The sequence below is a fragment of the Callithrix jacchus genome, chromosome 1 (assembly GCF_049354715.1).
Source record: "Callithrix jacchus isolate 240 chromosome 1, calJac240_pri, whole genome shotgun sequence".
NCBI lineage: Eukaryota > Metazoa > Chordata > Mammalia > Primates > Cebidae > Callithrix > Callithrix jacchus.
Window position 1 is genome coordinate 70,789,980 of NC_133502.1, and position 20,541 is coordinate 70,810,520.

Sequence of the window (20,541 nt, forward strand, 5' to 3'; positions counted from 1 at the left end):
CCAGTTTCCCCCAGGAGTGCTTTAGAGCAGACCCCAGGTTAGAACCCTTCACTCAGGAGTGCCTCTGCTATCTGTCACTTCAGGAATGGGGCTGTGCAGACCTGGTGTCAACACAGACACAGGACTACAGGGTGGGGGCCACTCATCCATCTGAGGAACCGAGAGCTGGAGCCACCCCAGGTCATGGGGCTCAGCCCGGATGGGGACAGAGGAAACGTGATGAGGAAGTAAGTGGGGCCTCAGCAGTGCTGGAGGCCTCGCCCCCTCCCCTGTGTGCCATGAAAGCTGCTTGGAGAAAAGGGCAGAGGCTGGCAGGAGATGCTCAGGTACCTCACCTGAAGGGGCCAGGTTGGGGACCCACAACCAGATGCAGAGGCAGTGAGGGAGGACGGATGGGGCAGGGTGGCCCCACCCCCACCTGAGGCCACCAGATGCTCTGAATCTAGCGGGATGAGGGGTTGGGACTGGGAGGGGTGGTGGACAGTGGGTATAGGGGGTTTGGGGAAGGGGAACCAAGGGAAAGAGAGGGAAGCACCAGATATAGGAGGCCTAGGAGCCAGCTTTCCACTGGGTGAGGGGTCCTGTGGGGCAGGTGGGCCCCAAGAGTCCAGGACCTGGTCCTGGCATGGCTCTCAGCTCCCCTCTGCCCAGAAAATGTCCCCACTGACCACAGGCATCACTGGACACCGTTTCAGGGAAGCAGCAACTTCGGACTTGGTTGGGGAGAGAGACCCAGGGGCAGAACCTCAAGAGAAAAATGCAGCCGGGCAGGAAACAGCGCTGGAAATGTGCGAGGAGGGACAGGACACCACCACACACCTGCTCCTGCCCAGGTCAGAGGTCACCAGGGGCTGCTGATGCCAATGACCTCAGACTTCAGCCTCTGTGCCTAAAACCTCACCCCAAGCCAAGATTCTGGAGGGGGCGGCCCTGGCCAGAACCACGTGCTTCCAACGTCCCTGCAGGGCAGCTGGAGAGGGGACGGGAAGGCCAAGACTGGTCCAGCCCTGGGAGCAAGGAGGTGAAATGTGGAGCCCAGTGAGAAACATAGGCTTTATTAGTCATTCATAATTAGAAAAGTGGGTGCTGGGCTCTGCCTGGTCACTGCTGGTGCAGGGTATATGCAGGGTCTACGGCCCTCATGGATCTGGCTGGCTCCCTCTTGATGGCCACCAAGCCCAGGCATTGAGACCAGAGCCAGAGGCTACCATAGGGCCAAAAGGCAGCTCTGGCTCTCCAGGGTCCCTGGGTTAGGCAGCGGGCAGACGCTGGGGTCACCAGGCAACCCAGACAGGGCCCAGGGGAGATGTGGACGCTGGTGATTCGGCAGAGAGAGAGACATCTCCTTGTCCTTCCGGAATGTCCTGAGACAGAGGCTGGCCCTGGTCCCTCATCCAACTCATCCACAGACCTGCTGTGTCCTTGGGTGGGTCGAGACCCTTCTCTGGGCACAGGTCTCTGGCTGGCCAGTTCTGACCCTCTGGGCCATTGTGGCCAGCCCCCATGTGCCAGAATGGCCAGCCCGTATGTGCCAGGAGGGAGCTGCCTCCTGGGAACAGCAGCCAAGAGACAAGAGTGGCCTACCCCATGGTGGTCAGCCAGTCAGAGCAAGGGCTGGTCCAGGGACACAATGGAGATGAGGCCAGCCTGGGCTCTGGCAGTCTGGGGAGTGCCATGTGCAGCAAGGTGGACACCTCATGGGTACAGCGTCTCCTGGGGTCGGGCAGCTGAGCTGCAGGGCAAGCAGCATCCAGGGTCCTGGAAAGGAGATAGAGGAGAGGCTCTGAGTCTGTAACGAGGGAGAAGAAAGGCTCCAGGCCTGGTAAGGAGGGAGAGGAGAGGCTCCAGGCCTGGGAAGGAGGGAGAGGAGAGGCTCCAGGCCTGGGAAGGAGGGAGAGGAGAGGCTCCAGGCCTGGGAAGGAGGGAGAGGAGGGCTCCAGGCCTGGGAAGGAGGGAGAGGGGGGCTCCAGGCCTGGGAAGGAGGGAGAGGGGGGCTCCAGGCCTGGGAAGGAGGGAGAGGGGGGCTCCAGGCCTGGGAATGAGGGCGAGGAGAGGCTCCAGGCCTGGGAAGGAGGGAGAGGGGGCTCCAGGCCTGGAAAGGAGGGAGAGGAGAGGCTCTGGGCCTGGGAAGGAGGGAGAGGAGAGGCTCCGGGCCTGGGAAGGAGGGAGAGGAGAGGCTCCGGGCCTGGGGAGGGAGAGCGGGGCTCCGGGCCTGGGAAGGAGGGAGGGGGGCTCTGAGCCTGAAAGGAGAAGCAAGGCTCTGAGCCAGGCTGTGATCAGCCCCAAGTGTCAGGGCTATTTGGACACCTGACTTAGGAAGGAGAAGGGCCCAATTCTGACATGAGAGGTGTTAAAGCACTCCATGCCTCAGTTTTCCCTCTGAAAAGGGAATGAATATAGCATGGCTGGGTTACTGCCAGGACTTAAAGGCCTGGTCCAGCACAGGGGGCTGGGGCTGGCAGCTGTGATTACAGACACCTACCCAGCCTAAGACCTCTCTGGCTGCTCCAGGCAGGACACACAGCAGACTTGGCCTCGAGGCCTCCGAGGACAGCCTTAAGGGCACCACTGGGTCCCCATGTGGCTCTCAGGCCCAGCACCCTCTTCCTGGCAGGCAGATAACTGATGCTTGGTAGAGTTAGAGACTGCATCAGCACACACAGCAGGTGATTAATAAATGACCTGGCCACATGCCCCAAGCCAGGGAGCAGCTGGCATCTAGGTGTTCTGGAAGGGGACAACTTAACAACAAACTGGAGGCAGCCGCTGGACAGTGACCCGGAGCCCACGTGGGACCACCCAGAACAGGGTACTGCCAGAGGGTGACTTCAGGCTCCATGGCCAGGACACTGGGGGTCGGCGTGACCCCACTGGGGGAATGGTCACGAGTGAGGGTAGGGAAGCTTGAAGAGGCCATGGGCCATCACGAGCAGTGGCCACTCCTAGCTGGTTCTATGTGAGAAGGGTGAGGCCAAGTGGATGCAGGGCGCTCCAACCCACCCTCGGGCCCCAGAGCCCCACCTCAACCTTCACTATGCCCTCTTAGGGAAATTTTTATACATCTTTGACACACAGGTGCTCTGCCCCCAAGCACACTGCTTCTGTCTACTCTGCCGTGGGCCACCACTGGTGGAGAGATGGCCATCTGCCAGGAGCGCCCACTCCTCCCTTGGCAACTCACCTCCACCTCTGCTACAAACCCGACAATGACCCCTAGGCCTGAGGTCGTGGGGACAGTGGTGTATGGACCTAGCCTGGCTTCGTGGACTGTCATGTGTGTGCCATGTGGTCCTCGCCACGGCTGCATTCCAGGCCTTCCTGCTTCCAGGCTGTGTGTCACTGGGCAGACGCTCACCCTCTCTGAGCAAGGACACAGGGAGAGGCTGTGTGTGGTGTGGAAAGTCTTCCTACACGGGAGCCTCTTCCCGTGGGGACAGCCTCAATCTGCAGCCTGCACACAGCCAGAGTCCGGCCCAGGGCAGGCAGCTCAGACTCTGTGAGGCCCGGCAAAGGGCAGACTTGAAGAGTCACAGGGGCTCCATGACAAGATGCCCAATCCCACTGTCCTGGTCAGAGTGGCACAGTGGGGTGGGCATGTCAGGCAGGCAGTCATACCAGGGCCCCTTTTTCTCAGATGAGGGTTAGGAGGAAGCTTCACTTGCTAAGTGGAGGTAGTAAGGGGTGCAGGGCCCCTGATTTATCAAAGAAGCTGGAAATCTTCAGGTTTTTGGTATATTCTTGAGACAGAGTCTCATTCTGTCACCCAGGCTGGAGTGCTGTGGTGCCATCTTGGCTCACTGCAACCTCTGCCTCCTGGGTTCAAGCGATTCTCCTGCCTCAGCCTCCTGAGCAACTGGGATTACAGAGATGCACCACCATGCCCAGCTACTTTTTGTATTTTTAATAGAGATAGGGTTTCACCTTGTTGGCCAGGCTGGTCTCGAACTCCTGACCTCAAGTAATCTGCCCGCCTCAGCCTCCCAAAGCGTTGGGATTACAGGTGTGAGCCACCATGCCTGACCCAGATACCTCATTTCTTTCTTTTTTTTTTTAGTTTCTTTTTTCTCTGACAGACATTCTGAATGCATAGAAATCTTATGTTTAAGTGAGTTCCCCAGACTTTTAAATTGTGGCTCCTAAACACCTTCCATTTCAACACTGTGTCTAAAACAGGTGGCCAGCACCATGAGCAGGGCTGGCCTCAAGGTAGTGGCCAGGCATTGGCCTTGCAGGTGTGGACGAGGGTGCCCGTGGCCTAAGAAGCTATGCCAGACTGGCTGGCCAGGGATTTGCCACACTGCAAGAGCCTCTGACAGCGAGCAACCCCAGGACTGTAGGTCTCACGCCCCATCTCCCAGCTCACCTGGGTGCCCTACTGCTGGGGCGCCATGTCCATCAAGGGCTTCTGGACCCCGAAGGCCGTGATGAAGATGTTGACCACCACGATGATGAACACCAGGCCTGTGGCCAGGTTGTTGAGGAAGTCCAGCTTGGCATGCTTGGCCGGGTTGTTAAGGTCGTACTTGACTGTGGGCAAGAGGAGTGGACAGTGCCAAGGGTAGCCCAGATGGAGCGTCCAGCCCGGGACAGTGGGAGGGGACCCACCCCGGTGGTCAGACTGTCCTGGGACACTACAGTGCCCTCAGTGGCATTTAGGATGAGTTTTGTCCCCCAGAGAAAAATACATCTGTTTTGCTGAAACACTGACCGTAGCGCCCCTGGCTTGGGCAGCCCCACTGTCTGTGACCCCACCTTCTGTAGCCCCCGCACTTTTTAGGAATTGAAGCTATGGATGTCAACCCAAGGCCAGGCTTGGGCAAATGCACTGAGCTCTTTGTGTGCCTTAATCTAGTGATTCCTGCCACAAACTGCAGGTCTCAGGTGCCTGTTTAATAGGTTCAGCCACTTGCCCAAGGTCACACAGCCAGGAGGAGGACCCTGGTCCCATGGACATGGCAGAGGCCATCTCACGGCATGGGTCAACAAGAACCTGGTGAAGCACCTGCCCTAATGCCCACAGGCCAGGCCCTGACTCTACTCTGTGTGGTTCATACCTGTCATTCCAGCACTTTGGGAGGCTGAGACGGGAGGATCACGTGAGCCCAGGAGTTTGGGACTAGCCTGGGCAGCATGGCAAGACCCCATCTCTACCAAAAATGAAAAATATTAGCTGGCATGGGGGCACACAGCTGTGGTGCAGGCTGCCTGGGAGGCTGAGGCAGAAGGCTCGCTTGAGCCTAGGAGGTTGAGACTGCAGTGAGCCGCAAGAAGACAGAGCAAGACCCTGTCACACAAACAGAACGCAATGAGGCCGAGTGTGCTGATTCACACCTGTAATCCCAGTATCTTGGGAGACCAAGGCTGTTTGGATCACTTGAGCTCAGGAGTTCGCCTGGGCAACAAGGCACAACCTCATCTCTGCAAAAGATACAAAAATTAGCCGGGCGTGGTGGCGAGCGCCTGTAATCCCAGTTACGTTGGGGGCTCAGGTGGGAGGATCGTTTGAGCCCAGGAAATGGAGTTGCCGTGAGATGAGACTGAGCCACTGCATTCCAGCCTGGGTGATGGGGGCACTCCATTTCAAACAAAACAAAACGAAAACCGAAGTGCAGGGTGGGGAAGGTGCCACTTCCAGGACTGCATGTCCAGGGACCTGGCAGCTCCTTGAGAGCCGAGTATGCAAGGTGGTGGGCACCCATTCCAGGCAGTGTGAGCAAATGCCAGCAAGGTGAGCAGGCAGCCCGGCCACCCCGACCCAGCGACCCACCGAGGAAGATGAGCAGCACCCCTACGCCAATCTGCAGTGCCAGGGAGATGGAGATGAGGACCACCAGGGGCACGTAGAAGGCGAAGCTGGGGCCCTGTTCCACAATGGCCTTCAGCTGGGACGCGTTGGCCATCAGCAGCGCGATATCCAGCATGCTCTCCGCCGCACTCTTCTTGTTGGCGTAATGGTTCACGTTGATGGGCCTGTGCCTCCAGCCCCAGCGGGGCAGCTGCAGGGAGGGGGACGGTCAGCGGCGCGGGTCAGGGAGGCGGCAAGGGCTGTGTCTGGGTCTGGCTATGGGGGTGGGCAGGGCCCTGCAGGTGAGGGCTTCCCTTGTCCCCACCCCTGGTAACTATTCAGACAGAAGGGCTTATTACTCTAAGGAGAGGCAGCGAGAATGTGCTTGGCTTTTATGAAACCTCCCCTAGGAATATAGTTCTGGAAAGGAAATGACACAGCAGCCTCAGTACACGCACTCTGGTTTTCCACTGGAAAGTGCTGCCCGATCCTCCTCCTCCTTCTATAGGCGGGGCTGCTCCTCCCTGCCTGCCCCTACCCGCCTGTGCCCCCGGCCTCCTCTCCCCCTCCCCTCAAGGTCTGGGCTCCTGGTGCCAGCAAGGGAAGTGACGTGTGGGCGGACGGATCTGTGCACACTGGCCCAGGCAAGAAAGCACCCTTTTTGGGCTGCACCTAAGGGCTGAGATGGCTCCTGCCACCTCCCAACCTCCCAGCCTTGGGGCCCAACAGGCCACTCAGCCTCCAGGCCTCAGCACAGGACTTGCAAAACTATCCGGCACCCAGAGCGTGGTCCCCACACAGCAGGCACTCAATCGATATGACATCCAGTGGAGCTCAGCTTCCACATTAATTCTCAGAGTAATGACATGGGGATGCAAGCTCTGATGGAATCCTCTCTGCCTTAGGTTAGGGGCCCATCTGGGAGGGCCCCCTGCAGTTCTCTTGAAGGCCCCAGTGCCTTTCCCTGTTGCCAGATACTCTCATGCTCCAAGGCCCCACACAGAGGCCACTGCTTCCAGGAAGCCTCCCAGGACTTCCCCAGGCAGGACATGACCCTCTCTCCTGCCACAGGAAGGTCCTCTCTAGGGCTGGCCTTTCATTCCAAGGCAGCCCTAAGTACCCAACCTCCTCTTTCTCAGGAAGCAAGAGTCCGTCCCTTTCAAGCTGCCCTGGTGGAGCCCCTCTTCAGTCACACAGGACAAACCTGCCAGCCCCCTGACCTGGCCCTTTGTCTGTAGGTGCCCCTCAGCCACAGGGCCCTGGACCACAGCCCCGCAGGACTAGTCACCTGCTTGGAGGCAGCTGTAAGAACCCACTGCTGGCAGCTGACCTCCTGGGGCCCGCTCTGGGAGATCCTGTTTCCAGACTCATGAAAGATGCAGGCTGGGAGGCCGGGGTGTCACAGGGCTGCAGGGAGGGGCGGACAGGGGCATCCATTCATGCCTCGACTTTCTGCAGGGTGGAAAACATGCACAATGAAAAATACACGAGGCAGCCAATACAGAACTAGCAGAGGGCAAGGGCCTTGCTTTCATGCTGTGTGTGTTTCACTTTCATCTAAAATTATGTGCCCAGGAGGAAGAAAGAGTGGGCGTCGGGGGACAGAGGCAGGCTCTGCTGCCTACACCTGGGCCCGCGAGCATTCCAACAACCTGCCTTCGGCATCAGCTGCTCTCTAAGTAGCAAGTTCACGTGGACACGAGTGTGCACAGGAACAGCTGCCTTCACCCAGGCCAGCCAGCAGCCCTGTCCCTGGGGCCCCGGTGGGTTCTCGGGTCGCTCCACACATACCCCAAAGCCACTTTGGGGTCTCTATTTTGCCTCTCCCACCCTAGGCCTGACTCTGCACTCCCGGGGATTCCCTCAGGCCCCAGAACACGAGGACATGGCTACCTCCTCCCAGACCACCCAGGGTCTGGGCAAGGATGGCCCGGACTGAGGGCCTATGTCCAGCACTGAGGTCGCCTCCAGCTCTGCTCTTGAGAAGCCACCCAGTGGGCCACACCCCATTACACATGTGTTCCGCAGGGTGCAGTGTCCCGGGGGCTGCTGGCCACAGTGGGCATGTGCTTCTAAGTTTCACAAACCCCAAGTGACAAACTGCCTCCCATCAAGGCCACCCTAATACTCATTTGGGTCCCCATCCCAGGACTTGGTACTAGGAGAAAAAGGCCAAGTGCAGACCCCGTGAGGATTTCCACCTTCTGGGGGCATCTACACATGTATGTGCGGGTTCCTAGTCACACAGACACAGAAACACACATCCCCTCACAGAAAGACACATTACATACAATATAGCACATGCACATACATACACAAACTACGCACACATAAACAGACACACATACCCAGACTAACCGTGTTGGTCCCTGGACAGGAGGAATAAGTCCCTTTTTTCTTTTTTTTTTTGAGATGGAGTCTTGCTCTTGTTTCCCAGGCTGGAGTGCAGTGGCTCAATCTCAGCAAACTGCAACCTCTGCCTCCCGGGTTCAAGTGATTTTCCTGCCTCAACCTCCCGAGTAGCTGGAATTACAGGTGCCTGCCACCATGCCCGGCTAATTTTTGCATTTTTAGTAGAGACAGGAGTTTGCCATGTTAGCCAGGCTGGTCTCAAACTCCTGACCTTGTGATCTACCTACCTTATCCTCCTACAGTGCTGGGATTACAGGCGTGAGCCACCACACCCAGCAAGAAGTCCCTTTTTTCTGAGCTCTGCAGAACCATTTAAATATTTCATAGCCATGCAGTCACAGGGAACACTCAGATCCATTAAAAAGCATCATCTGCACAGAGCCTCCAGGTCCCCAAGCTTCAGCTCTCAGCACCCCCGGCCACAGGGAGCCTGTGCCCCTGCTGTCCTCATGCCCACTTAAGGTGGGTTAAACTGAGGCTCAGCAAGAAGGTTCCTTACCCAAAGTCACATAGCAAGTGAGTGCTGGGCTAGGATTTGAACCCGGGCCTGAGGGCTCAGAAGCCCTGGTGGCTGACACCACTGTCCCTCCCCTTAGGGGCTGAGCGCTCAGGGGCTCCCTGCTTCAGGCTCCAGCTGTGTAACTTCAGGACAACAAGCCCCACTTCGTGCCTCAGTCTCCCATGTGTATCACGAGGCTGTGGAGCAGATGCCCCGGGATGGCCTCCAAGCCCTGAGTGGCCAGCAAATGCCCTACGCACACACCCCTGCTACAGAAGGGCACTTACAGCCCATCCGGTCGTCTGCTTCCTATCCAACCTGCTGTTAGGGAAGCTTCTGCACAAGGGTCAAGCCCTGGCTCACCACAGCCCAGCCCGTGGCCCTGGCGCAAGCTCCCCCTCTGTGGGCCTCAGTCTCCCCCTCCGTACATCTGGGGCTGCACCTGAGAAACTCCCACTCGCTGAGTGAGAGGCCATGTTCCTCTCCCATTCTACAGACCAGCAGATTCCAGCTCGGAGGAGGTTTGCCCAGAGCCACCTCCCAGGACTGTGTCCCAAAGTGTAAGGCTGCCCTAGGATACGGCGTAGCTGGCAACCACCCCGGGCAGCAGGCCACCTTGGGAGCGTCACGTGGAAGGGAAGGCAGCAGGGCTGGTCTGCTTCCCTGTCCCTAACCTTGGCGCTCCGGGCCTTGGAGCTCTGGAGCTGATCACCACATAGAAGGTTCCCAGGGAGGATGACCCCACTCTCCCACACTCCTGGGCACTTGCCCCTGTCTTGGGATGGGCTTTAGGATGGCCAGGGGACCCAGCCACCACAGGGGAGGGAGCCCTGTGACCCTGACCAGCCAGCAGAAGCTGCCAGGAGCTGAGCCCTGCCGAAACCTGAGCCCATGGCTTAGGCAGAGCAGAGAATAAACACCATGGTTAATATAGTCCCAGGGCCAATGGGACTTCCCCAGAACCTCAGCAGTGCCCGGGGCCTGGGGCCAGGCCAGGTATTTTTCCTTTGAAAGCTAGGAAGGAGGCTGGGTGAGGAGGTAGGCTCTGTGCAGGGGTGTGGCCAGCTCCTGTTGCTACCTTCTATGGATAGTCAGCCTCACCACTGCAGGCTGCACGTGTTGGGGCTGGGACACAGGGTGGGTCCTAGGGCCACTTCAGTGAGCATCCTCAGCTCAGGCAGGAGGAGCTGGCACAAATGTGGGATATGAACCAGGCTTGCTGCATCCACAGGCCTGGCTCTGGCCATAGCGTAATGGGTACTCCGGCCCACCCAGGGCTCCTACCCTAGGAGGAGACAGGGTCGGGGGCTGTGGCCCCACAAATGTGGTGATGCATATCAGCCGCCCCCTTCCAAGGGCCTATGAGGAGCAGGGCGGGGAGCTGCCACAACACTGACTAGGAGGGTGACCACTGTATGCCTCAGTTTCCTCATCTGTAAAATGGACAGACAAGGATGTGGAGGGGACTGAATGGGGAAGTCTCAGAGGCCCGGTGGTGGGTGGAGCACATGGCAGTAGGTGGCAGGGTTGGGGTGTTCTTCATTGACGCCTAACTCTCACTGTTTTGAAAGACTACCTCCCCAGCCAACTCCACCCACTCAAAGGCAGCTGAACAGGCTCACAAAATAGTGGCACAGCAAAGAAAGGACAGCTTGGGGCACAGGTTCTCCTGTGCTAACTGGGACCCAGCTGGGCAACGAGGATGAGTTGCCAGTGGTCCCGGTCTAGAACTTGGCTGCCTGCAGCCTGTACTGCTCCCCAGCCCTAACCCTTGGATGCAGCAGGCATGAGCAGATGGCGGGGGGACCTGAGAATCAGGCACCCCTCTTCCACCTACCATATGCTAGGACCTGCCTGGGGCCTCCTGCATCCCTTGGCTGACCCACCAGTGGGGGCATGAGCTGCTGTGCCCATCCATTCCACAGATGCCACATAGACAGGTGGGGGCTGGCACTGGAGCCCTGCACCATCTCCTACCAGCCAGCCCAGGATGCAGCTCCTGAGAGAGTCTCCCAGCTCCACGTGTGTTCCCAGCAGTGAACCCCAAGACAATAGGAAGTGCTGCCAGGCGGGGTCCCCACTGCAGCTGGGCCAGACAGACCCACTTCCCTCCGACTCAGCACTGGCCAGGAGTGGCCCTGAGACCATGTTAGGGTTGCCGTTCAGAACTTGGCCCAGACTCTGCTGGCCTTGGGACCTGCCAGGAAAGCAGAAATGAGGGAGCAAACTTCCCCCGGGAAGCTGAGGCCATGTGCAGCCCAGACAGCTGGTGTACAGGGCACAACCGCGTGCCCCTGAGGACCAGGCCTCTTGGCTCAAATGTGACCCCAGGAACCTTCAACCTGTGGGCTGTGAGGGGTGGGAAGATGTGGTTGGCACCAGAGGACCATGTCCCAATCTCATCCCCACCGCTTCCCTGCCTTGAGACACCCTGGGGATGACAGATTCAGGCCATTTTCACATTAAAATTGTTTACTCTTCCTTGTGCTGACAGCCACAAGTGAGCTGACTCAACCCCTGGACAATGATGGGGGCCCTGACATGGAGGGACACGGGGCACAGGGCACACAGGGTGGGGGAGACCTGAGAGCTTCCCATGGCCCTGACCCAACACAGCCCACTAAGGCCAGAGTTCCACATGCAGCTCCTCCCTAAGCCTCGTCCACCCTGGGAGGTGAGCAGTTATACCACATCCAACAGAAAAGGAAACTGAGGATCTCCTTGGGTTCCATGCTGGGCAAAGTGCTGCCCTCTCCAAACCACTGCCAGGGGTCACCACTGGGAGAGGGTCTCCATGGCAGGCGGGAGTGAGGATCAGGGCACTGAGAGCTGGCCTGGCTCCAGGCACTTCATGCACATCAGCCACTGAGTCCTCACCATGACACTGCAGCAGGCACCGCTTCACGCCCATTTCACAGATGAGACACTGAGGCACAGAGTACTGACATGATATACCCAAGAAACGGAGAGGCAGGATCTTGAGGGTGGGAGAAGGAAAGGGTGTTGGGTGTGCCCGGACCCCCAGGCTGGGTGAATAGAGTGGCCCCCCCAGGTTTTCTACCCCTCAAGGAGAAATGAGCTCATCCTCACACTGGCTCATAGCCTTTCCATAGTTCCCTGAATGCCAGACCACGACCAGGCCTGCAAGGCCCCTTCCGGCAGCCTGGCTTCCCATCCCTGCACCTCCTACCTGGCCCTCCCGTGCTCCGTGGTCCAGCCTCTGAGCCTTTGCTCCTGCCATTCCTTCTGCCTAGATGCCCTTCTCAGAGAGCCAGATCTGCCTACCTGCCTTTTCCGCCCTCCAGGGCTCAGCGCTAATGTCCCCACCTCCACAGAAAACCTTCCCTGACCACCATGCCCCCCCACAGTGGGCTGCCAGCCCCTAGGGAACGCTGCGTTTTGCCTTGGCTTCTCCTGCACTGTCAGGGCTGGGCTGCTCTCCAGCCTCCACTCGGAGGAGCAGGGCTGTGTCTCCCTCCCTCTGGTGCCCAGAGCCAAGACAGTGATCCGGGAACAAACCCAACCCAAACTCCTCTGGGCCTGAGATGCACCCAGAGCCTCCAGGAGGTACAGCGCACCCTGCCACCTGCAGAGGTGCACAGAGACTGCTCTGAGTGGAGGGCATTGCACGGGCAATGTCCAGTGGGGGAGGATCAGTATCCTTCCCTTTCCAAGGTGTTCCCCAACCACCTCCGTTTATTAACTGACTTGCTTCCCCCACTTCCTGAAGGCAGGAGGGAGCCTGTTCTCTCTTTTTAAGACCATATCTAAAAGGCCTGGCGAGCTTTGACACCTTCACAAGGACACAAAGTCGGAGGGCCCCCCTGCCTATTGCTCCAAAGTGCTCACATGCTGGTGCAGGGCCAGGTCCCTTGTGTCCCGCACACCAGTCAAGTCCTGATGTGCGACAGCTCCTCTCAGCCCTGTTTCCTCATCTCTAACCTAGGGACAAGTGTCCATGAAGCCCCAGGGCCACCCTATCCTGTGGCTCGTGGGGCCCCTCCTCCCTGAACACGGCCTGTCCCCACGGCCCCAGCCTAGAACTGTTCACCAGCACCTGAGCAGGGTGTCTTTGCCCCAGTCTGGTCCCCGCCATGGAGAGGCCTGGAAAAACCCAGCAGGCTGCTGTTCCCTGCCCCCATCCCTGGTTGGGGGTGTTGAAAAGGAAAGAATGTCCAAAGTAAACAAGTCACCAGAGGGCCATGCCAGGACCTTGCAGCAAACACAAGGTGCTCGGTAAGTGCAGCGTCCTGGGATGAAGAATTCTGAAGCGTGGACCATTGCCAGCCTGCCAGCTGCCCACAGCCTTCCCAGGCCCGGCGGGGCAAGCTCTGGAGGGCCTGTAGGGGGATACCCTAAAGGCTGTGTGACGAGTCTATTTCTCAAGGTGAGTGAGTGGAATAGGGACCACAGCGGGCCCCAAGTTCTCCCATCAAGGCACGCATCAGATTGTGTGGTCACCTCGTGGTGACGTAACTGTCTGCACGCTGCTGGCCTGGAGCCCGGAGGCAGTGACTCCTCTCTGCCGGTCCCCGGGCAAAGTGCGCAAAGGAGCCGGCATGGCGAGGCTGAAGTTAGAGAGAGCGGCGCGGGAGAGGGGGGACGCCAGGAAAGCGGGGCGCCAGCAGTCCTTAGCCGGAGGAGGGGCGCCCAGACCCCCGCCGCGCAACCAAGCGCGGGCACTGCTTAGTGGGCCTGGGGACGCCAGCCCGCCCTGCGGCCCTGCGCCCCCACGTCCTACCCACTTGCCGGGGTGGCTGGAGCTCCCGGGGGCATCGTTCTGACCCCGACGGGGCGGGACGGACTTGGCCTGGACAGAGCGTCCCCGCTACTCTGCAGTGTGGACACGGCGCGCACTCGGCCCGGCGCCCACAGGTGCCCGGGGAGCCGCGGGGCCCGAGAGGACTGGGCGGGGCAAGGTCACGCGGCGGTGGGGGGAAGGTCTTACCGAGGTGTCCGGGGAGCCGGACGTACCCGGGGGCAGGACGCCGTTGAGCTCGTACTCGTCGGTCCCCGAGTCCATGGTGCGGCCGCCTGGGCCGCCTGGGCCGCCTGGATCCGGGGCTGAGCTCGCCGGAGCCTCCGCCGCGGGTTCCAGCTGTGCGCCCGCACCCGGCCCAGACTCCGCCTCCACCTGGGGCGGGCCCGGGGCTCGGAGGCCGGACGCGGAAAGCACGCAGTCAATGGCTACCCCAACCTCTCCGGCCTGAGACGCCCCCGCGAGGTCCCCCAAGGGAGAGGGGCGCGACGCACATGGCCCCAGGGGACCCCGCGCGGGGTCTTGCTTTGAATCTCCTTCGCGGACACTTTTAATCCACAAAATGAGGTCAAGAACAGACCTTTCCCTGGCCACCGAGCAAACCGTGGGAAGGCGAGCGGGCGTTGCCGCTGGCGCCCACGTTGGGTTTTTCCCAGGCAGGGTTCGCCCGAGAACCGCGTAACGCTCCAGCACAGCGCCTGCCGCCCCCCTAGTGACAGTGTCAGATAGTTCGGGGGCTCTCCTGACTGCAGGCCACGCTGGCACGGGGCTTGCCCAGTGGCAGAGGGGATAAACGTGCGCTGGGCCTCACTTGGTGTCAGTCCCTCCCGCACGATGGAGCCGCCTCCACGATGGAGCCGCCTCCACTTTGGGGGCGAGAGGGGGCCCGCCTTGCCCTAGGGCGGCAGTCTGTGCCCAGGCCAGTCACCAGGGTATGGGTAAAGTGTGTTGGCCCTTCCAGACCTTGGCTCAATCGTCCTTTTTCCCCCCAGGACGTCCTGGTGAGCCTTTTCCAGGCTGGAAAGCCAGGTGAGATGCAGAGGACGTTATTTCCCCTTGTGGCACTGGCTGCAGGAGCTTGGGGTGAAGTCTGGGCTGCTGTGTCTTCTACTTCAGGCCTTGACCTCACTCCCAGATCCAACTGCTTTATAGCCACCCACTCCTCCAGGGCCCACCCAAGACGTCCATTCTTTCACCGTGTCTGCCGATCCCTCCGCTAAAACCTCCAAAAGAGTGAGCCGACCCTTGATCCTCCCGACCTCCCTGGGGAGGTCAGATGGGGGCCAGTCTGCCAGGACTCTACGTCCCAGAACTGCCACCGGGTAGCTATGTGGGCTCAGGCAGGTGGCTTAATCTCTCTGTGCCTCAGCTTCCCTGTCAGTGCTATTAGCATAAGGCTGGGGTTTGGTCAAGGTCTGTGAGGATGATCCCTTCCCCCTCCCTATGAAGAAACAAGAGCAGAAAGATTAGGTAGCAGTGCGCAAGATCGTCAGGCAGCTCCTCAGGGCAGCCTGGGCCCTAGCCCAGCCTGGAGCTGCTTCCTGCAAGCGGGAGCCTGCTCCTGTGGGGCTGATGCGGTCCGACAGTGAACAAAAGACATGGACAGCTGCGTCAGTTCTTGTTTTACTGTCAGCCCTGAGAAGTGGGCATCCCGCACCGACCTGACAGGGGAGGAAACTGAGGCACAGCTTGGGAGAGGCCCAGGAGGGAGCCCTCAGCCCTGGAACCCCTGCTCAGAACAGCTGAGGAGGCTGTGCTGTTCCCTAGGCCGCAGCTTGCCGGCCCTATCCCCTGCCTCACTGGAGGTTCCTTCAGGTGAGGTCTGCTTGGCCCCCAGGCTGCACAGATGGCCACCCAGCCAGCCTTGGAACCCAGTGCCCGCCTCTCCCATGTGGAGCCCCCGTACTTCCCATAACCCATGCCTCACCCCTGCTGGGGGAAGGGGCGAGTTTTGTAAGTGAAACTGAAGGCACAGAAAATGCAAGCCACCAGGAGTGATTTTTCAGGAAAAAGGGAATCTTCCACCCTGTCTAGGCCTGGCTTCTGAGTTATGGGCACATCTGTGTAGCCTGTGGCAGGGGGTAGGCTGGCAGCAGCACAGTACCCAGAGCTCTGGCCAGCTGCTAGGTGGGCCCCCACCTGTTGTATGCTTGAGGTGGCTGCTTGGCCTCTGTTTCTCCATCTGTTCATTCCTCAGCTCTTTCCCCACCGGGGGTTCTGGGGGTCAAGAGCATGTGAGGGTCGTCCCTGGGAGGCCAGGGGAGTTCATTGTGACCACAGGGTAGTCAGCGTGTGGCAGTGTGGCCACCCTGTTAGGAAGGAAGGCCAGCTCAGACCCTAAGTTCTGTCCAGCCAGGCTGCCACCGGGACAGGAGGTAGAAGTGTGTGGGCATGGGCAGAGAGGCAGTATTGCTCCTCCCAACACTGTCATCCCATGAAGGAGAAGCTGTTGTTGGCCCACTTCACAGCAGAGAAACTGAGGCTCAAACTGCCACTGCCTCAGAGGGGTCTGCAGGATCGGGTCTGCTCAGCGGCCCACGGCAGGGGCGGTTGCTGTCGTTTTGGCATAATCAGAGCATGTTGGCGCACCTGAGTGTTCACCAGCAGCTGGAAATCCAGATTTTGAAATCAGCACCATCCTCACAAAAAACCCACAGTATGGGACAAATTCCTATTGTAGGGGACAGTGGCAGCCCACTAGGCGGGTGGAGGACCACAGAGAAAAGAGATCACATCCAGATTGGCCATGGAAGCTGCAGGGGAGTTCTGAGACCTCAGAAGGGCAAGGGCAGGTAGCCCCCCAGCTGGGGGCAGGTAGAGAGGCCCTGAGGTGGGAGGGGTTGTCGGGTGGAGACCCCATCCTGAGAGTGTGTTCTTTCCTTTGGGCCACACTATGGCAGCCACCGTGGCGGTGTGGCAGCTCTGGCAGTGTGGTTCATCATTCCTGCTTTTTTTTATTATTATTTTTTTTGAGACGAAGTCTCGCTCTCCAGGCTCTGGAGTGCAATGGTGGGATCTTGGCTCATTGCAACCTCTCTTCAAGCAATTCTGCCTCAGCCTCCCAAGTAGCTGGGATTATAGGCACACACCACCATACCTGGCTAATTTTTTTTTTTTTTTTTTTGAGACGGAGTTTTGCTGTTGTTACTCAGACTGGAGTGCAATGGCACGATCTCGGCTCACTGCCACCTCCGCCTTCTGGGTTCAAGCAATTCTCCTGCCTCAGCCTCCCAAGTAGCTGGGACTACAGGCGCACACCACCATGACCAGCTAATTTTTGTATTTTTAGTAGAGACGGGGTTTCACCATGTTGACCAGGATGGTCTTGATCTCTTGACCTCATGATCCACCCACCTCGGCCTCCCAAAGTGCTGGGATTATAGGCGTGAGCCACCGCGCCTGGCCTTTTTTTGTATTTTCAGTAGAGGCGAGCTTTCTCCATGTTGGCCAGACTGGTCTCAAACTCCTGACCTCAGGTAATCTGCCTACCTCAGCCTCCCAAGGTGCTGGGATTACAGGTGTGAGCCACCACACCCAGCCCTATCCCCACCGTCTAAGAGGAAGCTGGGAGGGTCACAGCACCAGTGACAGTAGGGAAATCAGCCTCAGGGTTTGTAAACCCACTCTGTGCTGGCTGCCTGAGACCCTCTCCCAGCCTGTTTCCTCAGCTCCTGGGTCTGCTGGGAGGACGTGTGGGTACAAAGGCTCAGACAGGCTGCAGCTCAGGAGTGCCCGGCTCTGCTCTGTCATCCTCATTTGCCTATACAGTGTCTGCTTCCCCCACTGTGCTGGATGCTGTTTACCCAACTGGTCTCTGCTGGATCCAACCCTTGACAAGTCTTAAAGGCACAGTGCCCCCCATCCATGTTCCCTCCGTCCACCTACTTTCAAGTTTTCCTGGAGGCAATGAGTGCATGAGCCATCCAAGACCAGTTCTCAGATGCTGACCCTGCACTGAGGGACGTGTCCCTGGGACAGACACAGGGGAGGGGTGTGGCTGAGAGGAAAGGGCTCTGAGGTGCCCCAGTAGAGCTGCCCCATGTGTGGGTGGGTCTGCACTCACACACACTGTATATGCACAAGGGCCCCGGCCTCTGCAGAGCAGCCCACAGGGTATCTCAGGATGCCACCCTGGGCACCAGGGAGCATCTCTTACCTCCACCCAAGACCTTTAGTGGATTCTTTTGGAGCTGGCCTTGTGATGAGTTCAGATCTGTCCTTTCTAGCTTGGGATGTGCTTCCTCATATGTAAAGTGGGTAAATGGCAAGATGGTGTGTGAGGGCCACAGAGGTGTCTCCCTAGCCCACTCCTCACAGTGCCACCTCAAGCAGGTGGCTCCATCCTGCTGATCAAGAATGGGGCCCCAGTGGGGCAGAGGACAGGTGATCCAGAGGCCTGGACTTCCCACTCCCCATGCTGTCCTAGGAGCTGGGACTGAGCACAGTCTGAGCATCCTGACCCCCCCGCCCCCGCCACTATGGGGAGTACAGATGTGTCACTCAACCTGGGGGAACATGCAGTGAAAGCACCAAGCTGATGAAAGGTCAGTGGGTCTGACAGACCGTTTTGTTTCTTTTCACCCACAGAAAGCCTTCAGAAGGAGCCAGTCCCTGGCCTCCTCCATCTCGGAGGGTGGCAGGCAGGGACGCCATTTCCATGTCACCAAGGGAGAAAGCGAGGTTGGCAAGACCGCGTGGCATGCCCGAGGCAACCCAGCTCTGCATGCCCAGCTGCCTGCCTGCACATGCTCTTGCTAATGTGAGTGGGAGGAGGAGAGAGCCGGCAGTTGGCCCAGGGCAATGGCAATTCCCTGGAAGACTGTGGAATTGCACTGGGCATGGCCCATTCACTCCCTGCCCACTTGAAGGAGTTTTACCTGGCATCAGGGTGGGCTCAGAAGTCTGCATTTCTATCAGGTGGTCCCCAGGGGACCACAAGTCCCACAGGGTCAGTGCACAGAGCAGGGAGGTAAGGGAGGTGGGTGGGTAGTGTAGCCACCCCATTTCCAGAAGGACAGAGGAAGGCAGCCCAGGCCTGTGAAGTGCCATGCCATCATCCCCACGCCAAAGACGGGATGAGAAGCTCTGAGAGCAGAGTGACTCACCAAGGTCACCAGGCAGGGCTCAGTGGGAAGGGAGGCACAGCCAAGTCAAGGATGATAAGGGGCCAGGTGATGAGAGGTAAGCACCACGCAGGTATGAGAGCCTCTCATGCTGTCCCCCAGAGAGGAGCAACATGCCCAGGCTGCACAGTGAGGCACAGCTGGCCTTAGAAGGCCACAGAACAGCAGAAACAAGGTAGATGTCCCCCACAAGGCAGCAAGTAAGTGGATAATGGCCATCTGCATTTGAGAGTGGGATAGCGGATAGAGGCCGTCTACATTTGGGAGTGGGATAGCAGATAGTGGCCGTCTGCATTTGGGAGTGGGATAGCAGATAGTGGCCGTCTGCATTTGGGAGTGGGATAGCGGATAGAAGCCATCTGCATTTGGGAGTGGGATGCTATCATCTACAGAGCGAGTAAGGCCAGGCCAGCCGGTGTGGAGGGGTCTAGCCACACTGGGCAGAGAATAGGCAGGAGCAGGAAGCCGGCCCCTGCTTCCTCTGCTGCGTCCTAACATAATACTGTATTCCTGCCTGTTTCTGCATTTGTCTCTTCCACTGGGGCTCCCAAGGGCCAGGCTGGGGCTAATACTACTTTGCATTTGTAGGCATCTGTGCCCAGCAAAGCTCTTGTCCCTAGCTGCTATATCGAAGTGTCAGGGAGAGTAGTCATCCCCCACTATCTGTTCTTTTCCTCCCCTCAGTCACAGGCTGCTGACTTTCGGCTGCACCAGGGACTTCCCAGAATCAGAGCTGCATTTCTGTCTCCCCTGCAGCTAGAGGTACCCTTACGGCTCCGTTCTTGCAATGAAAGTGTTGTGTGCAACGTCAAGGAAGGGATCCTAAATAGAAGAGGTGTGCCATTCTTTATCACTTCCTCTGTCCTGCTGGCTAGAAAGTAGATGTAATGGCTGGAGCTCCAACAGCCATGTTGGACCATGAGGAGACCCTGGGCATGGGAGCCTCAAACAGTGGAGCCAAAGACAGAAGTAGCATCCATAATGCCAGCGGTACAGGCCTCCCTGGGCTGTCCACCTCCAGACTTATTCAGTGTAAGAAGAAAAAAACAAGCCGGTTTGCAGGCTGTTGTAATTAATTTTTTCTGATACAGCTGATGTCAATCCTACTTTGGAAAAGTGAGTTAGATTGTGTCACTGACCAGCTTAAGTGTCCCTCAAGGCTCCCCGTGACCACCCTCACTCCTGGCCCCTGCATACCTGAGCCCCCACATTGCCCGACCCCCTGCCCTCCCCCCACCCCCTCCACAGTGGCCATACCGTTCTTTTGTTCTGCTGACTTTTTTCTACCTCAGGGTGTTTGTCGTCCCCGTTGCCTCCACCTGAGTTTCCTGCACCAGGTCCCCACGTGACCGGCTCTTTCCTGTCATGACCCCAGTGCAGACCACCTGTCTACACCAGGGTCAGTGCCCGTGTTCGTGTGTTGTTCACGCTCCTCCCCAAAAGGCCAGTATCTCAATGGTAGTGGACCCAGAAGGGAGGGAAATCTACCTCTATGAGAAGTAGAAAAGTTCCTTTTTAAAGTTTCCTTTCTTGTTAAAGAGTAAGTGTGCTAATAACTCTTTGTGAAGCCCCATCCTATGTAGATGTTAAACATGCCATGCTTACAGGCACACAGTACATTCTACGTCCGTGTGCTTTAACCAAGAATTCTGTGCTGGACGTGCTCACAGGCATGTCCCAGCTCCCCGTTGTTTTTACCTGTTTAGAAAAGCTTTAAGTTGTTAGCCCATCGGGTTTCACTTTAGATTGTGAGGTCTGGCTCCAGCCAGCAGAGATCAGACACAGCAGTAAGGATGACCCCAAGTGTGTAAGGAATAAATTTGTGTGTTTTCCTTTGTTCTTTGTACTCTCATGGCACAGTGGCCAGTGAGGCTCCTGCAGTCTAAGAAGTACAAATTGCATTGCTGAAAGATCCTGTCTCAGTGCTGATTTTTCTTCGCAGCACCGACCATCTATTTCCAAC

At 58.3% G+C, this 20,541-nt stretch overlaps 1 protein-coding gene and 1 long non-coding RNA gene across 3 annotated transcripts; one reads left to right on the forward strand and one right to left on the reverse strand.

Annotated features, from left to right (window-relative positions):
- Positions 1 to 1,034: 1,034 nt before the first annotated feature.
- Positions 1,035 to 13,822, reverse strand: NINJ1 (ninjurin 1). Its single transcript, XM_002742731.7, has 4 exons — positions 13,645 to 13,822; positions 5,768 to 5,996; positions 4,364 to 4,527; positions 1,035 to 1,758 (listed from the first exon to the last, which is right to left on the reverse strand). Exons 1-3 carry the CDS (start codon positions 13,717 to 13,719, stop codon positions 4,373 to 4,375), a joined length of 459 nt encoding a protein of 152 aa, XP_002742777.2. The 5' UTR covers positions 13,720 to 13,822; the 3' UTR covers positions 1,035 to 1,758; positions 4,364 to 4,372.
- Positions 12,883 to 20,504, forward strand: LOC144581390 (uncharacterized). Of its 2 annotated transcripts, none has more exons than XR_013532065.1 (3): positions 12,883 to 13,571; positions 18,043 to 18,214; positions 19,263 to 20,504. It is a non-coding gene; the product is annotated as an uncharacterized LOC144581390 (long non-coding RNA). The 2 variants fall into 2 exon arrangements; XR_013532066.1 differs by having other exon boundaries at positions 12,883 to 13,083.
- The last annotated feature ends 37 nt before the right edge of the window (positions 20,505 to 20,541 follow it).